This window comes from Hemiscyllium ocellatum, chromosome 16 (genome assembly GCF_020745735.1).
Source record: "Hemiscyllium ocellatum isolate sHemOce1 chromosome 16, sHemOce1.pat.X.cur, whole genome shotgun sequence".
NCBI lineage: Eukaryota > Metazoa > Chordata > Chondrichthyes > Orectolobiformes > Hemiscylliidae > Hemiscyllium > Hemiscyllium ocellatum.
In genome coordinates this window covers 75958825-75979210 of record NC_083416.1, presented here as the reverse complement: position 1 = coordinate 75979210, position 20386 = coordinate 75958825, and the positions used below count along the sequence as shown (strand labels likewise).

General features: G+C 43.0%; 1 protein-coding gene across 2 annotated transcripts in view; it reads left to right on the top strand.

Annotated features, from left to right (window-relative positions):
• dele1 (DAP3 binding cell death enhancer 1) overlaps nt 1-20386 on the top strand; it is a 35322-nt gene that overhangs the window by 5942 nt on the left and 8994 nt on the right. Inside the window, exons 3-10 of one of the 2 annotated variants that reach the window (XM_060837406.1) lie at nt 908-1019; nt 3809-3953; nt 5724-5882; nt 9558-9640; nt 9753-9849; nt 10595-10680; nt 11717-11875; nt 17849-17941. In XM_060837406.1, the coding sequence (XP_060693389.1) occupies nt 908-1019; nt 3809-3953; nt 5724-5882; nt 9558-9640; nt 9753-9849; nt 10595-10680; nt 11717-11875; nt 17849-17941 (934 nt within the window). Of the gene's footprint in view, nt 1-907; nt 1020-3808; nt 3954-5723; nt 5883-9557; nt 9641-9752; nt 9850-10537; nt 10681-11716; nt 11876-17848; nt 17942-20386 lie in introns of both variants that reach the window. The other variant, XM_060837404.1, reaches the window with a different exon arrangement.

Sequence of the window (20386 nt, the reverse complement as noted above, 5' to 3'; positions counted from 1 at the left end):
CCCCCAACCAATGCCGCCACCACCACCTGCAAGTTCCCCTCCAAGCCGTTCACTGTCCTGAGTTGGGAGCATTCTTTCATTGTCACAGGGTTAAAATGTTGGAACTCCCTCCCTCACTGGATTGAGTGTACCTACAACAACTGAAAATGTGTTGCTGGTCAAAGCACAGCAGGCCAGGCAGCATCTTAGGAATAGAGAATTCGACATTTCGAGCATAAGCCCTTCATGTACCTACAACAAGTTCAGCTCAGCACTGACTTGTGCCTGGAACTTAGAGAAGAATGAGAGGTGATCTTATTGAAACATAGAAGATTGAAGAGAGCAAAGCGTTGTGGATGCTGGAAAAATATTACCCCTCATGGAAAGATCAAGAACTAGTAGACTTAATTTCATTATAAGAGGTTGCTCATTTAAGATAGAGATGAGAAGAAATTCCTTCTGTCAGAGGACTAAGAGCATTGAAAATTCTGTACCTTTGTGTGATGTGAAGGCTGATTCATTGACTGTATTCAGTACTGACAGAGACCAATTCTTGAACCATAGAGGCATTGGGAGCAGACACCAAGGTGAAAGCCTTGATTGATCAACAGTCATTTTAAAATAGTGGAGCAGATGCGAGGAGCCAAGTGGTGTACTTTTCCTATTTCTTATGTTCTTCTTTACTCAGAAAGTGGTAAAAATGTGGAACGTGCTACTGCAGGAAATGGCTGAGGGGAGCAACTTGGATTATTTCAAAAGAAAACTGGATAATTATATAACAAAGAGAGAAATGGAAAGATGCTGGAAGGTTGAGGTGGGGCAGGTGGAATGTGAAGCGGCTCATGTTCATTCATTTGGGCTGAATGTTTTCATTTCTGTGACCGTCCTGACCCTGCAGCTTTAATTCTCTTTTATATGCATTCCTCAGTTCAACAGATTCTCGAAATGGAGAAGAGAGAGAGAAGAGAGAGAAAGAACAGAACGCTCAATTTTGTTCCAAGCAGTTACCTCGTTTTTCAGGATTGGATGCTGTAGGATGGGTGAGAATACAAACAACAGAATATTGCTTTCAGTTCTTGGACTCACCACCAGTTTTGGTTGTAACAGTTTTGGTTGTAACAGTTTTTAGTGTTCAACTGATTTCTTGATCCATTCAATGACTTGGCAAAATTCACAGAGAAAGTAACAATATTGCCAATATCCCTCTGAGTGGAGAATGTGAATATTGCTAACTCTTTCTTTAGCCTGTCTGAAAGAAAATTTAAGATCTTTGTAGGTCTCTGTTTACTCACTAATCTGCAAAATTTTAATCATTCAGACTGGTTATTTCCGTGATTTGGAGGTGCTGACGTTGAACGGGGTGTACAAAGTTAAAAATCACACAACACCAGGTTATAGTCCACCAGGTTTATTTGGAAGCACTAGCTTTCGGAGCGCTGCTCCTTCATCAGGTGGTTGTCAACTGTTGGACTATAACCTGGTGTTGTGTGATCTTTAACCTGGTTACTTCTAGTTTGTTTCCTTTCATGTTAGTATCTTTTTTTTAATTATAAAGGTGACCTTCTTATCTGGGAAGCCACTGGGCAATTGCTCATTCCATAAGACCAAAAGAAATAGGAACAGAAATAGACCATTTCTCCCTGAAGCCTGCTCTGCCATTCAATTAAATCATGGCTGATTCAACATTCTTCATGTCCACTTTCCTGCCCATTCCCATAAATCTTGATTTTCCCCATTCAACAAGAATCGAGCTCAGTCTTAAATATGCACAAGGTCTCTGCCCCCACAGCTCACTGTGACAAGGAGTTCCAAAGACACTCATCTCCCTTGATAGAAGAAATTTCACCTCATCTCAGGAGATTGTGGAGGTAGTGGTAGTAATCTTTCAGGAATTGCTGGAGTCAGGCAGGGTCCCAGAGGACTGAAAATTGGCTAATGCAACAACCCTGTATAAGAGATGGGGAGGCAGAAGACAGGAAACTGTAGGGCAGTTAGTCTGACCTCGGTCTTTGGTAATTAAAAATGGGATTGCAGTGTACTGAACTGAGTGCTTAGGAGAGGTTTACCAGGATGCTGCTTCAATTAGAAGGTATGAGCTATAAGGACAGGCTAGAAAAACTTGGGTTGTTTTCTCTGTAACGCCGAAGGCCGAGGAGGGATTTGCTAGAAGTTTATAAAATTATGAGATGCATTGGTAGAGGTGACGGTCAGAATCTTTTTCCCAGATTTGAAATGTCTAATACTAGGAGGCATTCATTTAAGGTGAGAGGGGACAAGGCCAAAAGGGATGTGATGGAAAACTTTTTTTCACAGTGTTGTAGGAGTCTGGAATGCACTGTCAAGGGTGGTATTGGAGATGGTATTGATAGGGTTGTTTAAGGGACTTACATATACTGAGTGGCTTGGATAGATTAGACATAGAGAAGATGTTTCCTCTAGTAGGTGAGACTAGGACACGAGGGCATACTCTCAGAGTGAAGAGATGACCCTTTAGAACTGAGATGAAAAGGAATTCCTTTAGCCAGAGAGTGATGAGTCTGTGGAACTCATTGTCATAGAAAGCTGTGGAGGCCAGGTCATTGATTATATTTAAGACAGAAATAGATCGGTTCTTAATTAATAAGGGAATCAAAGTGTAGGGAGAGAAGGCAGGAGAATGGGGTTAAAAAATATATTACCCATAATACAACAAACTTGATGGACCAAGTGGTCTAATTCTGCTTGTATTAAGAGTCATAGCGATGTATAGCATGGAAACAGACCCTTTGGTTCAACTCATCCATGCTGACCAGACATTCTGAACTAATCTAGTCCTATATCCCTCTAAACCCTTCCTATTCATAAACCCATGCAGATGCCTTTTAAATGCTGTAATTGTACCAGCCTCCACTACTTCCTCTGGCAGCTCATTCCATACACACCACCCTCTGCATGAAAAAGTTCCCTCTTATATCTTATGGAATAGTAGTAAGCTTTAGTAAAAATCACCCAAATAAAGCAGAGAACTGTTTCATCAACTTTTACAACTGATCAATTAGGAAGGCCAGCTCAGAGTCATCCACTGAGGGTGAGATTGGTCTGATGGCTAAATTGGGAAATGGTGAGAGGTTTCTTCCCTGAAGGAGTATTTCTAGTGCTTTCTGTTTTAATTATTGATTTGGTTTTGGTGCTGCTGGATGGGAAAGAAATGCTGGTCAGGAGATTCTCCTTCATTTCTTAGGAAATTGAGGGTCACCTTACAGAGGTTTTTAAAATCAAGAGGTGCATGGATGGGGTAAGTAGACAAGGTCTTTCTCCTGGGTTGAGGGAGTCCAGAACAAGAGACCATAGGTTTAGGGTGAGAAGAGAAAGATTTAAAAGGGACCTAAGGGGCAACTTTTTCACACAGAGGGTGGTGCATGTATGGAGCGAGCTGCCAGAGGAAGTAGTGGAGGCTGGTACAATTACACATTTAAAAGGCATCTGGATGAGTATATGAAAAGGAAGGGCTTAGAGGGATATGGGCCAAGTGCTGGCAAATGGGACTAGAATAAATTAGGATATCTGAGCGGCATGGACAAGTTGGACCGAAGGGTCTGTGTCCGTGCTGTACATCTCTATGACAATGACATCTAGAGAACCAGTTGGTCAGTCTTTCAGCAGCCACCAGATTTATGGAATTCAGCTCAACAACTTGTCTTTGACAGGATAGGAACTCTTCAGTTCTGTGCTGTGAATGTAGTCATTTAAGACTGTAGCAGTGTCATACCTGCTGCTGTGCCCGATAAACTGTGCTATGCAATTCCACAGTTGATCTTTGTACAAGCTTCACTGTTCTGATCTCCTCCAGGGTGCTGCTGCTGTGGTGTTTTTACAGTTTGCAAGACACCTTCATCATCAGTTCTGTCACCGCAATGGTCCCCAGGAGAGTGACGCAGCCTTGCCTTTCTCTGTCCGCAGCATTGTTACATCTACTCTGGAACCAGCCAGAATAAGTAAGTGCACAGTTTTTTAGATATTCACAAGTCTGAGTAAATAAAATGTGTCCAGAATATAATGTTAATAAGGTGAGTACAGCAGTCCCAATGCACAGCATCTGTTTTTGGAAACAGTAAGATGCTTTAGAAAGAATTCTGTCACCTAAGTGCAAAGAGGTGTAAATGATATCCTGTACCCTTAATCTCTTTTACCCTTCCTTAGGGTACTAGTTAAAGCTGAGATAAGTGATAGACTTGTGAGCTTTCTGTAGCTGATGTAAATCTCCCATCTTCATATGTGTGAAGAAAATTTGATTTGGGAGAGGGGTTCAGCAATGCTTGCTTTTCATTCTGAAAAAATACATGAATTGGGGTGGGGATAGTCTGTTCAGAACCTCAAGCCCTACAGTAAGATCTGATTGTGGCCTCAACCCCACTCTGCTCCTACCCTTATGCTCTTTAATAGTTAAAGATTTATTCACCTGTGCCTTAAAAAATATTCAGTGTCCCTGTATCCACCAAGTGGCCAACATTTGTTATACTTTTTATCTCTCCTTTCCCTCTTATGTGGCATTTGTAAGTTGATAGTTATTACCTTATCAGCCATTGTAAATAGCTTTTTCATGATTCAGTTTACCCCTGATAATTTCAATCACATCAGATCTGCTTTTAGGATGTGCTCGCATGGAAATGTAACCTGGTGTCTCCAGTCTGTCCTCATAACAAGATGTTCTGATCCCCCAGGATTACCTCTGAATCTCTTCAACCCATGACTTTGTGTCCCGCCTAAAGAGAGGTACCCAGCACTAGGTGTACTCATCTAACTCAGGCTAATTTGTCTGCTAGCAATTACACTTCCCTCTTTGTTCCGTACCCCATTTTGAAAAAAACATCCAGAACCTGACACTTTCTTAATTAAATTATCAATATACATGCATCTTGTATCAAGAGCCATTAGGTAGTGGTCAGGGATTACAGTGATTTCTTCATTATCTGACACTACACCAACTGGAATCTCCTATACCCCTCCCCCACGTCTGGCCTCAGCTGGTGATTGAGAGTTTTAATCATGTGCATGTAACATGGCAACCTTCTTGGATCTCATTTTCTCATTTCCAGGATTTGTATTCCTACCAGAACAGTAATATCACTTGGACAATGATTCACGTTAACACCTAGTTAGCTTGGTCAGCTAGAACAGCTGAGACTGAGAGTGGCTTCCTGAGACCACAGCCTTGCATATTTTTGGCTTTGCACTACGGATGTAGCTGAGTTTCAGAGTTTTGTGGTCTCTCTTATGGGATTTGGTCTCTCTCAGAAGTAGAAATAGAAGGATTCATCAATATCCCCAAAGATCGGCGAACAGAACCACAACAACGAGCACCCGAGCTACAAACCTTCTCCCAAACTTTGAACTGCTGTAATAAACTTCGAAAGGAAGACATCAATTTCCTGTATACCACAATATTTAAATTGACACAACACAAAAGGCACAAGTTAACACCACATGCTTTTCTAAAATAAAATAATTGGCAAATTCTATGCACAAATCCATCATCCAAAACACTGTTCCCACGATGTTGAGATCACATTTAAATTGTTACATGTTTCACTCTAGCAGAGTCACTGCACCTCAAATAATTGATACAATGAGATGCTTTGACATGAAATTTTTTTTAAATGTTCTGCAACCAAATGCTACCACCCTAAATGTTTATTTTGCAGAAACCTTGTCCCTCCTTGTGCTATCTCTCTCTGACTGTTAATATTGTTTTGCTTGGTTATTAGAGTTCAAACAGTGCATTTTGCCTCAGTGTGTGACTCCACACTCAATCAATAACTCAAGAGTTGAGAACTCTGTATCAATCAGATCAACCCCTCCTGCAAATGTCAAAGCCGCGTGTTCAAGGACCAAGCAACAGAAGAGAAATGAAAGCATTGAACAAGGTATGAGTCACAAAGAATCTCATAGAATCCACTTGTGGAATGTGGATGTTATCGGCAAAATGAGTGTTTGTTGGCTTTCCCTAATTGCCCTTGAGAAGGTAGTGCCTTGCTTGGTTATTTACATGCATATATATATATTTGTGCATATGAAGAGGAGCAAAAGTTGTTTGGTGCCTCAATTATTCAATAGAATCGTGACTGCTCTAATGTTTCAAATTCCACATTCCTACCCATCCCCAATAACCTTTGACTATCTTCATTCAACTTAAAAGAAAATTCAGAGGCAGAGTTCTAGAATGTCTCAACCCATCTGAGAGAAAACATTTCCCCTCATTTCTGTCCTCAAAGGGAGAAATCTAAATTAAAACAATGTACCCTAGTTCTGGACTAACCCACAACAGGAAACATCATTTCCAAGTCCACCTTGTCAAAACCATTCTGGATCTTATATACTTCAACAAAATCATTTCTCATTCATTTACACTTCAGTGAAAACAAACCCTGCCTGCCCAGCTTTTCCCATAAAATAAGCTGCTTGTTTCAGGTATCAACCCCATAAACCTCTGAGCCATATATTTCATATAAATCAGGAGACAAAAACTGCACATGGCATTCAGATGTGGTCACCAATATCCTGCAAACAAAATGTACTTGTATATTTAATGTCTTTTATAATAAAGGATAAAATTTCATTTGATGCCTTAATTACCCATGCGGAAGGCTGGTCCAAAAGGTAAGAACTCATGGAATCCAAGGCAAGTTGGCAAGCTAGATCCAAAATTGGCTTAGAAATAGAATGCAAACAGTGATGATGGAGGGTTGCTTTTGTAATTGGAAGCCTGTGACCAGCAGTGTGCCACAGGTTTCAGTGCTGCGACCCTTGCTGTTTGTTATGTACATGGACAACTTGGATGTAAATATAGAAGGTACACATAGTAAATTTGCAGATGACATGAAAATTGGTGTTGTTGGTGATAATGGGAGGAACGGTTTCAAACTGCAGTGTGATATTGATCAGCTGGTAAATTGAGCAGAGAGAATTTAATCCCGAGAAGTGCGAGGTGTTACATTTTGGGAAGTTTAATCAGGGAAGGATAAGTAGGTTTCTTGGGACTACTGAGGAACAAAAGGACTTTGGTGCACAAATCCATAGATACCTGAAGGTGTCAGCACAGGTGGACTAAATGCTGAAGAAGGCTTATGGGATGCTAGCCTTCATTGACTGAGGCAGAGAATATAGGAGCAAGGAGGTCTTGTTACAAATTTATTAAACATTGATTGTACCCAAGTGGAATACTATGTACAGTTCTGGTCACCACACTATCTGAAAGGACATGATTGCACTGGAGAGGGTATAGAGGGGATTGATCAGGATGTAGTCTGAAATGAAAAGTCCCAGGTATGAGGAGAGATTGGATACACTGAGTTTATTTTTTGTGGAGCAGAGGAGGGATCTGATTGATGTGTACAAAATTGAGACACAGAGACAGAATAGATCATGAGAACCTTTTCCCCATGGCAGCCGTGTGTAAGACCAAGGCCATGAATTTAAGGTGAGGTGTAAATGGTTTACAGGAGATCTGAGGAAATCTTTTTCACCAAGAGGATGGTCAATATATGGAACTTGCTGCTTGAGAGTGTGGAGGAGGCAAGTACCCACAACATTTAAAAAGCTTCAGGATGAGTATTAAAGTACCAAGGCATAGTAGACTATAGACCAAGTGCAGATATTTGGGATTAGTATAGTTTCATGGTTGTTGGTAGGCATAGACATGGTGGGCTAAAGGGTCTATTTCTTTGATATATGACTCTAATTACTTGCTGTATCTCTATTCTAACCTAATGTCACTGATGCACTAGAGTACCTAGATCTCACTGTGCCTTAGAATTTTGCAGATGTTCTCAATTTAAGTAGAACTCCACATTTTTCATTTTTTTTCTGCCAATTGGAACTGCTTCACAATGTCCAATGTTATCGTAGTGATTGTTTTGAAGTCAGCCAGGTGGATCTCATGGAATATGGGAGTTTCCTGATTGGGGCTGTTAATCTGGTTCAAGGTTAGAGTGGTGCTGGAAAAGAACAGCAGGTCAGGCAGCATCTGAGGAGATAGAGGAGGAAATCTGCAGTACCCACTTCTGCCTGTTAACTTGGTTAACAGGCCTGGCTGACAGATATGATGAACAGGAGTGCCAGAGATTCTGTTCACTGACAGCTGGCACTGAGGAAGCTGGATCAGTATCAAAGACTCTCCACGTGTAAATAAAGGGTGATTCAGTGATGGGATACCAGCCTGTGTGGAATTATTTCAATTATACTCCATTTGCCTGATTTTTGCTCACTCAATCTATTTATATCCATCTGCATCTTCCTTATGTCTTCATTACAACATATCTTTCCACCTGAGTTAACATCTGCAAACTTAGCTGCCATGCTTTACTTCCCATATCACACATTCAAACTGTGACAGGGCCCCAGCACAAACCTCTTTGTGTTACACCATCCCGCCATCAGAAGAGAAGACCCACTTATGAAACTTCTGTTTCCTACCAGCCAGTCCGTCTTCTATCCATACTTGTATGTTACTCTGTATACCAGTCATCTCCCGACTTACAAGCTGAAAATCATTTTTTGAATTTAAATGTAACCCTTTGGAAAAAATAGAATAAACAGTTCATTTTTAGTGTGATATAAATCTAAAACCGAGTATATATAATAATTCATACTTTACTCGCCAACGCTCAGTGTGACACTTGTGACTGTACATGAAATATGGGTTGTACTTTAAGGCAGCTAGTCATATACAGTCCATCAATTGGGAACCTCTGAGGTGAATGGGATGGAATTTGGTAGTTTCCTTCCCAGAGATGCTGTAAGCTTATAATTTACCGGCGTTGCAGTGTAGGACCTTGCCAATAATCTTGCAAAACCCATTTAAACTGCAGGTGCATTACCGTTATTGACCCTCATTGTTTGTCCCTCAAAAATCCCAATCTGGTTAGTAAAATGTAATCAGCCCTTAACATATCTGGCTGCTTCTCTTTGATTACTCTGTGGCTCACTAAATGATGATTTATACAGTTTTGCAGAATTTTATTTCACAATAACTAGCTCATCACCAAAATAAGGCTGACTGGCCGGTAATCACTTAGTTTATCCCCTGCTGCCTTTTAAAACAATAGGATAACATTAGCTGTCCTGCATTCCTCCAGCACAATACCTGTGTCTGGGATAAGATGGTATAAGCTTCAACTCTTCTCCCATTGCCTCTCTTTAAAGCCTGGGATATAACTCATCTAGACCTCGCTAGACACTCCCAATAATTTCTCTCTCTCTCAATATTTACCCCATCCAATAATCCACACTTTTCCTTAGCTGCAGTGTCTGATTTTTCCCTCTCTTGTCCAAAAACAAAAGCAAAGTATTCATTCTGAAACTTACTGCATCTCTTGTCTCAATGCATTGCATTTTTTTAGTCTCCTTTTGGTTTTGCGCTTTGCTTATTTGTCTTCTTGTTCCTTTAGGTATTTCCAGAATATTTTTTGGGAGACTCATCATAGCTTAGCTGTTCCATGCAGTCCCACCTGCATTTCTGCTTTTTATTCCACGAGTACCTCACACGGTTTTCATCAGATTTAGACTTTGTAGAGATTCATAGATTTTCTTCTGTGCTGCAGATGAGCCACTGTTTATAAAAGATATACGAGACTCCGAATGCTCTGGTTCATCGTGTGAGAATGGCCAACAAGGAGACCTGCAGGTAACTTGTTCCAGTAGTAATTTAGCACTGATTTTAGTTTGAATGATTCCTTGAATGAATTGAGCTTTGCTTGGTTAACTGCTAACCGCCACTATCCGGTCTGTTTAATCAGAGAGAGCACCCAAATCCAGAAGAAATTTTAAACAAAGCCACATCTAACTTGCAGGGAGCTGCAAAGTCCAGCATTTCTTCAATTTTAAACATTATTGGTAAGTTATTTTACTAATGAGAATTCTCTCTGTCCTGAATTTGCTTATCTAAGATATACTGTACAGGATACCTTATGGAAATGAACCTACTTAATGTTGATATCTAACAGCATTGGGGCTATGCCTTCTTCAGACGGCGGTTGGTGAAGTTCAGATGACAAGCCAACACCTCCCAAAGGCAGTCAGAGGATGAGTAATAGCCACCCTTGCCAATGATGCCCATATCATACTGAGGATATTAAAATACTTGGCAAAACAATGACCATTCATTGGCCATTTAGCCATGATGGGTATTATCAGTGAAACACATCATTTTCTCACAGAACAAATGTGCACAAAGTCCAATTGATAGAATGGAGACAGTAATTAAACTGTTCACCTTGGTAATGCCACCATAGTTCCAGAGGACCATAGAACTGCTCACTCATTAGGGAGAAACAACCTGAGGATCACCACGCCTCAGGTGAGGGACAAGGGCAAGAAGATGGGACCTTAGTAGTGATCTTAACCAGTTTGGGAATTGAACCCACTATGTTGGTGTCTTTCTGCATCACAAACCAGTTGTCCAGCTGACTGAGTTAACCAACCCCCTGTTCACCTTGATTCTTAGTTTGACTTCTAAAGAATCTCTTTTCTCCTACGAGCTATACTCCCTGATCTTTCTGTTTGTTAAACCTATCCTGAACAGGACTGAAAAATATGAAAGCCAAAGACTATGATATGGCTTTCTCCTATTTCATGGTAGCAGCCAACCAAGGCTACAGCAAAGCCCAGTACAATGTCGGAGTCTGCTACGAACTGGGGAAAGGCACTGTCAAAGATATCAAGAAGGTAGGTATCTGTGTTAAAAAAAAAGACTTGCCTTTTCTATATTAGCCATGCATTAGCTTTCGTTTTGATTGCCTTTCATGCCAGACAGTATATTTTTGGCAAGGCGTTTGTAGATTTGAACCTCACTTGTGTACAAGATAGAAATGGAGATTTCACCTGCAGTACTGCGGAAGTGCTGCTTATAGTAATTGCTTATATTTCAGATAAACACTAAATTGGGACATCTGTTAAAGTTCCCCTAGATTGCTTGTAAAGCACACATGGAGTTCTCTGGATATCTTAGTCAATTTCCCTCCCTCAAGTAGTTGTATTGTGGTTATGTTGAACTGAGATCAAATCTCACCACATCAACTGAGAAAGAAACCTGTTGCCCTTACAGAATTTAGTTTGTGTTTTATTTACTTATTCATTTGTGGAATGTGATTGTTACTGACATTTACTGCCCAGCACATTGGTGGAGGTCTGGAGACATTCATAGGCCATACTGGATAAGGACAGCCTGTTTCCTTCCCCAAAGGACATCATGCATCAAATGAATATTTATGGCTGTTAGGTATTTTCATTTGCACTATTACGATACTTGCTTTTTATTGCAGAATTTAAATTGCCTAGTCCTATTTGGACCCATGTTCCTATCCCTGGATTATTAGCTCAAACGCTTGGATTGCTAGTCCAACAAAGTGGACACTGAGCCAACATTCCTGTGACTACAGGTCCACATCAACATGTCAGACCTTTAAGAGACCTCTGAAATGGCCCAACAAGACATACAGTTCCCACCACTGCCTACTCAAGGCAGTTAGGAATCGGCAAAAAAAGTGTTGGCACGTTTGTACTGTACTTGGATTTCAAAAACTCATTTAAAAAAAAACAGCCATTAACCCCATTATCACAAACTATTGAAGACCATTAGGGCATAAACTCCTGAAATTCCCATCATGTGTTTTGTGTCTTTTGTGTTTTAAAAGTAGGACAATCTCTAAGATGTATCGCAATCAAATCCAATCCTATTCACTATCCTCCCCTCTCTTGCCAGGCTGCTGTGTATTATAGTTACGCTGCTGCCCAAGGACACAACATGGCCCAGTTCCGTTGGGCCATGTACCTCTTGCATATCAAACCAGATAAAGAGGCCAAGGATACCCAAGAAGCTGTAGAACAGTTGGAAAAGGCAGCCAAATCTGGACTTAAAGAGGCAAGATTTCATCTTTTAATTTAAAAAAAAATGCTGCATACATACAGAAAAATTCGGATATGTTGCTTAGCTTCTTCAAGAGGACTGCATTAATTTGAAGAGACTTGCTTCTATTCAGAGGAAGCTCTTGTGAATCATAAACCTCTGCCTAGATGTGTCTATTAAACTGCTATGCACTTTTATTCTCCCCATTCTCCTTTTTCAAAGAGACTGAGACAGTATCGAACAGTAGTGCTGTTCCTTTGCCTTTGATGACTTTGGGCATATTACCATGGAGGTTGACCTATCCCTATCTGACAACCCTGTTTAAGATGGTGAGAAAAGTTTATCCAGTCTCCTTGTCTGCTGCTTACCACAGACATTTCACACGGCTCTCTGCAACCCTTTGCATCTACCCAATTCTTAAAAGAGATTTTAAAAATTTTAGAATGGTGCTCCCAGTGCATCCACGGAGGAATGGAATCCAACACTGTCTGAGATGCCATCTCATCTGAAAGAAGTTAAACCATGGTGTTCTGTGCCCCCTCAGGTGTGTGCAAAAGCTCCCATAAAAAATCTTTGAAGAAGACAAGGCCAACATCCAGAGTGTCCTGGACTCAAGCAGCATTGCTTATAACAGATTACCTGGTCATAGTCAAAGAGATATACAGCATGGAAACAGACCCTTTGGTCCAACTCGTCTGTGCCGACCAGATATCCCAACCTAATCTAGTCCCATTTGCCAGCACTTGGCCCATATCCCTCCAAACCTTTCCTATCCATAGACCCATCCAGATGCCTTTTAAATGTTGTAACTGAACCAGCCTCTACCACTTCCTCATTCCATACATGCACCACTCTCTGTGTGAAAATATTATCCCTTAGGTCCCTTTTCTTTCTTTCCCCTCTCAGCCTAAACCTATGCCCTCTAGTTCTGGACTCCCCCACCCCAGGGAAAAGACTTTGTCTATTTATCCTATCCATTGCACTCATGATTTTATAAACTTCTATGAGGTCACCTCTCAGCCTTTGACGCTCCAGGGAAAACAGCCTCAGCCTGTTCAGCCTCTCCCCATAGCTCAATCCTCCAACCCTGGCAACATCTTTGTAAATCTTTTCTGAACCCTTTCAAATTTCACAACATCCTTCCAATAGGAAGGAGACCAGAACTGACGCAATATTCCAACAGTGGCCTAATCAATATTCTTTACAGCCACAACAAGACCTCCCAAATCCAGTTCTCAATACTCTGACCAATCAAGGAAAGCATATCAAATGCCACCTTCACTATCCTATTTACCTGTGGCTTTACTTTCAAGGAGCTGTGAACCTGCACCCCAAGGTCTCTTTGTTCAGCAATACTCCCCAGGATCTTACCATTAAGTGTATAAGTCCTGCTAAGATTTGTTTTCCCAAAATGCAGCATCTCGCCTTTATCTAAATTAATCTCCATCTGCCACTCCTCAGCCCATTGGCCCATCTGATCAAGATCCCGTTGTAATCTGAGGTAACCTTCTTCACTGTCCATTCACCTCCAATTTTGGTGTCATCAGCAAACTCACTAATTATGTTTATATCCACATCATTTATATAAATGACGAAAAGTAGTGGACCCAGCACCGATCCTTGTGGCACTCCACTGGTCACAGGCCTCCAGTCTGAAAAACAACCCTCCACCGTCATCCTCTGTTTTCTACCTTTGAGCCAGTACTGTATCCAAATGGCTAGTTCTGCCTGTATTCCATGAGATCTAACCTGGCTAGCCAGTCTTCCATGGGGAAAAACTAGGTAAAAACAAGACTGCAGACGCTGGAAACCAGATTCTAGATTAGAATGGTGCTGGAAAAGTACAGCAGTTCAGGCAGCATCCGAGGAGCAGGGAAATTGACGTTTTGGGCAAAAGCCCTTCATCAGGAATAGAGGCAGAGTACCTGCAGGGTGGAGAGATAAATGAGAGGAGGCTGGGGGTGGGAAGAAAGTAGCATAGAGTACAATAAGTGAATGGGGGTGGGGATGGAGGTGATACGTCAGAGAGGAGGGTGGAGTGGATAGGTGGAAAGGAAGATCGGCAGGTAGGACAAGTCATGGGGACAGTGCTGAGCTGGAAGTTTGGAACAGGGGTGAGATAGGGGAAGGGGAAATGAGGAAACTGGTGAATTCTACATTGATGTCCTGGGGTTGAGGTGTTCCGAGTTGGAAGCTGAGGCGTTCTTCCTTCAGGCGTCGGGTGGTGAGGGAGCGGTGGTGAAGGAAGTCCAGGACCTCGGCTGAATGGGAGGGGGAGTTGAAATGTTGGGCCACAGGGCGGTGTGGTTGATTAGTGCGGGTGTCCCAGAGATGTCGCCTAAAGTGCTCTGCTAGGAGGCGTCCAGTCTCCCCAATGTAGAGGAGACCGCATCGGGAGCAACGGATACAATAAATGATATTTGTGGATGTGCAGGTAAAACTTTGATGGATGTGGAAGGCTACTTTGGGGCCTTGGATGGAGGTGAGGGAGGAGGTGTGGGCGCAGGTTTTGTAATTCCTGCGGTGGCAGGGGAAGGTGCCAGGACAGGAAGGTGGGTTGTACGGGGGGCGTGGACCTGACCAGGTAGTCACGGAGAGAACGATCTTTGCGGAAGGCAGAAAGGGGTAGGGAGGGAAATATATCCCTGGTGGTGGGATCCGTTTGGAGGTGCCGGAAATGTCGTTGGATGATTTTGTTTATGCGAAGGTGGTAGGGTGGAAGTTGAGCACCAAGGGGGTTCTGTCCTTGTTACGGTTGGAGAGGTGGGGTGGTGCCACCTCGTGCTCCCGCGAGGAGGTTGAGCAATTCATCAACTTCATCAACACTTTCCATCCTGACCTTAAATTTACCTGGACCATCTCTGACACCTTCCTCACCTTCCTCTCCATCTCCATTAATGACAACCGACTCGACACCAACATTTTTTACAAGCCCACCGACTCCCACAGCTACCTGGATTACACCTCTTCCCACCCTACCTCCTGCAAAAATGCCATCCCATATTCCCAATTCCTTCACCTCCGCCATATCTGCTCCCAGGAGGACCAGTTCCACCACAGAACACCAGATGGCCTCCTTCTTTAGAGACTGCTATTTCCCTTCCCACATGGTTAAAGATTCCCTCTAACTCATCCCGCACCTCCGCCCTCAGACCCCACCCCTCCAACCATAACAAGGATACAACCCCCCTGGTGCTCATATTCTACTTTAGGGAACATCTCTGGGACACTCGCACCAATCAACCACACTGTCCTGTGGCCCTACATTTCAACTCCCCCTCCCACTCAGCTGGGGACATGGACGTCCTGGGCCTCCTTCACCGCCGTTCCCTCACCATCTGACACCTGGAGGAAGAACGCCTCATCTTCCAACACTTCAACCCCAGGGCATCAATGTGGACTTCACCAGTTTCCTCATTTCCCCTTCCCCCACCTCACCCCAGTTCCAAACTTCCAGCTCACCACTGTCCCCATGACTGTCCTACCTGCCAATCATCCTTTCCATCTATCCACTCCACCCTCCTCTCTGACCTATCACCTTCATCCCCACCCCCATTCACCCATTGTACTCATTGCTACCTTCCCCCACCCTCTGACCTATCACCTCCATCTCCACCTCCATTCACCTATTGTACTCTATGCTACACTCTCCCCCACCCCAACCCTCCTCTCACCCTTCAGGCACTGTGCCTCTATTCCTGATGAAGGGCTTTTGTCCGAGACGTCGATTTTCCTGCTCCTTGGATGCTGCCTGAACTGCTGTGCTTTTTCAGCACCACTCTAATCAAGAGTCTTCCATGGGGAACCTTTTCGAACGCCATACTGAAGTCCATATAGATCATGTCCATCACTCTGCCCTCAACAGTCTTTTTTACTTTTCCAAAAATTTCTGTCAAGTTCGTGAGACATGATTTCCCACGTACAAGCCCATGTTGACTATCCTTAATCAGTCCTTGCCTTTCCAAACTTATGTAATTCCTGTCCCTCAGGATTCCCTCCAACAACTTGCCCACCACCGATGTCAGGCTCACCGGTCTATAGTTCCCTGGCTTGTCCTTACTACCTTTCTTAAATAATGGCCAACCTCCAGTCTTTCAGCACCTCACCTGTGATTATTGATGATACAAATATCTCAGCAACAGGCCCAGCAATCACTTCCCTAGCTTCCCACAGAAGTGCACACCTGATCAGTTCCTGGGGATTTATCCACCTTTATACATTTCAAGGTGTCCAGCACTTCCTCATCTATAATATGGACATTTTTCAAGATGTCACCATCTATTTCCCCACGTTCAGTTACTTCCATATTCTTCTCCACAGTGAATACTGATGCAGAATACTCATTTAGTATCTCCCCTATCTCCTGCAGTTCCCCACAAAGGCTGCCTTGCTGATCTTTGAGGGGCCCTATTCACTTCCTAGTCACTGTTTTGTCCTTAATGTATTTATCATATACATTATTTGCCAAAGCTACGTCATGTCCCCTTTTTGCCCTCCTGATTTACCTCTTAAGTTTACTCTACCTCTTTATACTCTTCGAAGGATTAACTCGATCTCTTCTGTCTATACCTGACGTATGCTTCCTCCTTTTTCTTAACCAAGTCCTCAATTTCTCTCATCATCCAGCATTCCCTACACCTACCAGCCTTTCCTTTCGAACAGGAATATACTGTCTCTGGACTCTCGTTATCTCATTTCTGTAGGCTTCCCGTTTTCCAGCTGTCCCTTTACTTGCGAATATCTGCGCCCAATTAGTTTTTGAAAACTCTTGCCTAATACCATCAAAATTAGCCTTCTTCCAGTTTACAACTTCAACTGTTAGATCTAGTCTATTCTTTTCCATCACTATTTTAAAACTAATAGAATTATGGTCGCTGGCCCAAAGTGCTCCCCCACTGCCACCTCAGTCACCTGCCCTGCCTTATTTCCCAAGAGTAGGTCAAGTTTTGCACCTTCTCTAGTTGGTACATCCACATACTGACTCAGAAGATTTTCTTGTATTCTCTTAACAAATTCCTTTCCATCTAAACCCTTAACCCTATGGCAATCCTAGTCTATGTTTGGAAAGTTAAAATCCCCTACCATAACCACCCCATTATTCTTACAGATAACTGAGATTTCCTGACAAATTTGTTTTGCAATTTCCGGCTGACTGTTAAGGGGTCTAATACAATCCCAATAAGGTGATCATCCTTGTGTTATTTCTCCGTTCCACTCAAATAACCTCCCTGGATGTATTTCCCCGAATATCCTCCCTAAATACAGCTATAATGCTATCCCTTATCAAAAACGCCACTCCCCTCCTCTCTTGCCTCCCTTTCCATCCCTCCTTTAACATTTGTATCCTGGAACATTAAGCTGCCAGTCCTGCCCATCCCTGAGCCATGTTTCTGTAATTGCCATGATATCCCAGTCCCCATGTTCCTAACCATGCCCTGAGTTCATCTTTCCCTGTTCGGCCCCTTGCATTGAAATAAATGCAGTTTAATTTATCAGTCCTACCTTCATCTCTGCTTTGTTTCTGCCTGCCCTGACTGTTCAACCCGTTTCTTTTCGCAACTCTACCAGTGTCAGAGTGATCCCTTTCCTCACTATCTCCCTGGGTCCCACCCCCTGTCCTTACTAGTTGTGACATTATTTGTGTGTGTTTTACTGTGCACAAATTGCCTGCCAAACATGGCTTCCTTCCAAACCCACGACAAGAAGGACAAGGGCAGCAGATTTATGGAAATACCACCACCTGCAGGTTCCCCTTGAATAAATATTTCCTATAACTAACTGCATTTCAAAAGTACTTCATTGACTTTAGTGCACTTTGGGATATCCTGAGGTTGTGACAGGCACTATAGAAATGGAAGTTCTCTCTGACGTGTCCAGTCAAAATAAAACAGAATCTGGAAGGAAGGGCTGGGAGGTGGGGAAGGAATAATGTCTGTGAAAGTCCTGCTCTGAAATGGAAAAAAGCAATACATCCTCTTGTCATTTCAGGCCCAAGCCTACCTTGGTGTATTCTTTACGAAAGAACCCCACAAAGATCTGCATCAAGCTGCTAGGTACCTGACGATGGCATCGGAAAGTGGGGTAAGATGTTGTGTTTGGTAGTTCAGTTCGCTTAGTTGGTTGAACAGCTAGTTTGTGACACAAACAGTCTAGGTTAATTCAATTTCCACACCAGCTGAGATTACCATGAAGGACACTCCTTCTCAATCTCTCCCATGGCCTGAGGCAGTGAAGCTTTGGTTAAACCACCACCAGTCGTCTCTCTCTGAGAGCGCAACCTGATGGTCTGGTAAGACTATGGCAAATTTACCTTTAATTTAAAGAGTTATGGAGTAACTGAGAGCTGAATGGCCTCCTTCTGAAGGTTCACATCAATTAGAAAATGCCCACATTTTGGAGATTCTTAATCCCTCAAAAAACGGAAGCTTCTCCCTCGTAATGTGACCACGCTGCACTCCAAACTTCCAGCACAGTGTGAAAACTTCCTGTGAGTGATGTCTTTAAGATAGTTAAAGGATTTGATCGTCTTATTCCAGCTACTATATTTCCTAATTTGGAGTAATCCATTCAGGGGTAATGTCATGAAACACTGATCCTCACAGGGTAATTGAATTCTCAAAGTTTTATGGCTTTGACTACCAAAGGCACAGCCACAGCTAATGGGTTAAAATGAAGGAGGGTGCCTGTAACCAGAAAGGTGGATTGAAGTGTGTATACTTCAATGCCAGAAGTATAAGGAATAAGGTAGGTGAACTTGCAGCGTGGGTTGGTACCTGGGACTTCGATGTTGTGGCCATTACAGAGACGTGGGTAGAACAGGGACAAGAATGGCTGTTGCACGTTCCAGGGTTCAAATGTTTTAGTAGGATCAGACATGGGGGTAAAAAAGGGGGAGGCGTGGCATTACTTGTCAAAGACAGTATCACAGCAGTGGAATGGACGATGGAAGAGGACTTGCCATCTGAGGTAGTTTGGGCTGAGGTTAGAAATAGGAAAGGTGAGGTCACCCTGTTAGGTGTTTTCTACAGGCCTCCTAATAGTCCTAGAGAAGTAGAGGATAATATTGCGAGGATGATTCAGGAAAAGAGTGAAGGTAGCAGGATGGTTGTTATGGGGGACTTTAACTTCCCAGATATTGACTGGGAGAGCTATAGCTTGAGTTCATTAGATGGGTCGGTGTTTGTACAATGTGTGCAGGAGGGTTTCCTGACACAATATGTCGACAGGCCAACAAGAGGGGAGGCTATATTGGATTTGGTTCTAGGTAATGAACCAGGCCAGGTGTTAGACTTGGAGGTAGGTGAGCACTTCGGGGACAGTGACCACAACTCGGTGACTTTTACTTTAGTGATGGAGAGGGATAATCGTGCGCCGCAGGGCAAGAGCTATAGCTGGGGGCAGGGAAATTATGATGCAGTGAGGCATGACTTAGGATGTGTGGATTGGAAAAACAGGCTTCAAGAGAAGAACACTAATGAGATGTGGGGATTGTTCAAGGAGCAGCTACTGCGTGTCCTCGATAGGTATGTACCAGTCAGGCATGGTGTAAAGGGCCTTGTGAGGCAGCCGTGGTTTAGTAAGGAATTGGAGTCCCTTGTGAAAGGGAAGAAGGCGGCATATGTAAAGATGAGGCGTGAAGGTTCAGTAGGGGCGATTGAGAGTTATAAGGTAGCCAGGAAGGAGCTAAAGAGGGAGCTAAGAGAAGCGAGAAGGGGACATGAAAAGTCTTTAGCTGGTAGGATTAGGGAAAACCCAAAGGCTTTCTATAGGTATGTCAAGAATAAAAGGATGACTAGGGTAGGTATCGGTCCAGTCAAGGATAGTAGTGGGAAGTTGTGTGTGGAGGCGGAGGAGATTGGAGAGACATTAAATCAGTACTTTTCATCAGTATTCTCTATTCCTGAGATGCTGCCTAACCTGCTGTGCTTTGACCAGCAACACATTTGCAGCACTCAGGAACAGGACACTGTTGCTGATGTGAATATGGAATCACAAATAATTAGAATAGATGCCCTGGAAATATGCAGGGAAGAGGTTTTGGGAATATTGGAAAGGATGAATATAGATAAGTCTCCTGGGCCTGATGGCATTTACCCCAGGGATCCTATGGGAAGCTAGGGAGGAGATAGCAGAGCCATTGGCCTGGATTTTTATGTTGTCATTGTCAACGGGAATAGTACCAGAGGACTGGAGGATAGCGAATGTGGTCCCATTGTTCAAGAAAGGGAGTAGGGATAGCCCTAGTAACTATAGGCCAGTGAGTCTGACTTCAGTGGTGGGCAAAGTCTTAGAGAGAATGGTAAGGGATAAGATTTATGAACATCTGGGTAGGAATAACGTGATCAGGGATAGCCAGCATGGTTTTGTGAAGGGCAGGTCGTGCCTCACAAACCTTATTGAGTTCTTTGAGAAGGTGACCAAGGAAGTGGATGAGGGTAAAGCAGTAGATGTTGTGTATATGGATTTTAGTAAGGCGTTCGATAAGGTTCCCCATGGTAGGCTAATGCTAAAACTTCGGAGGTATGG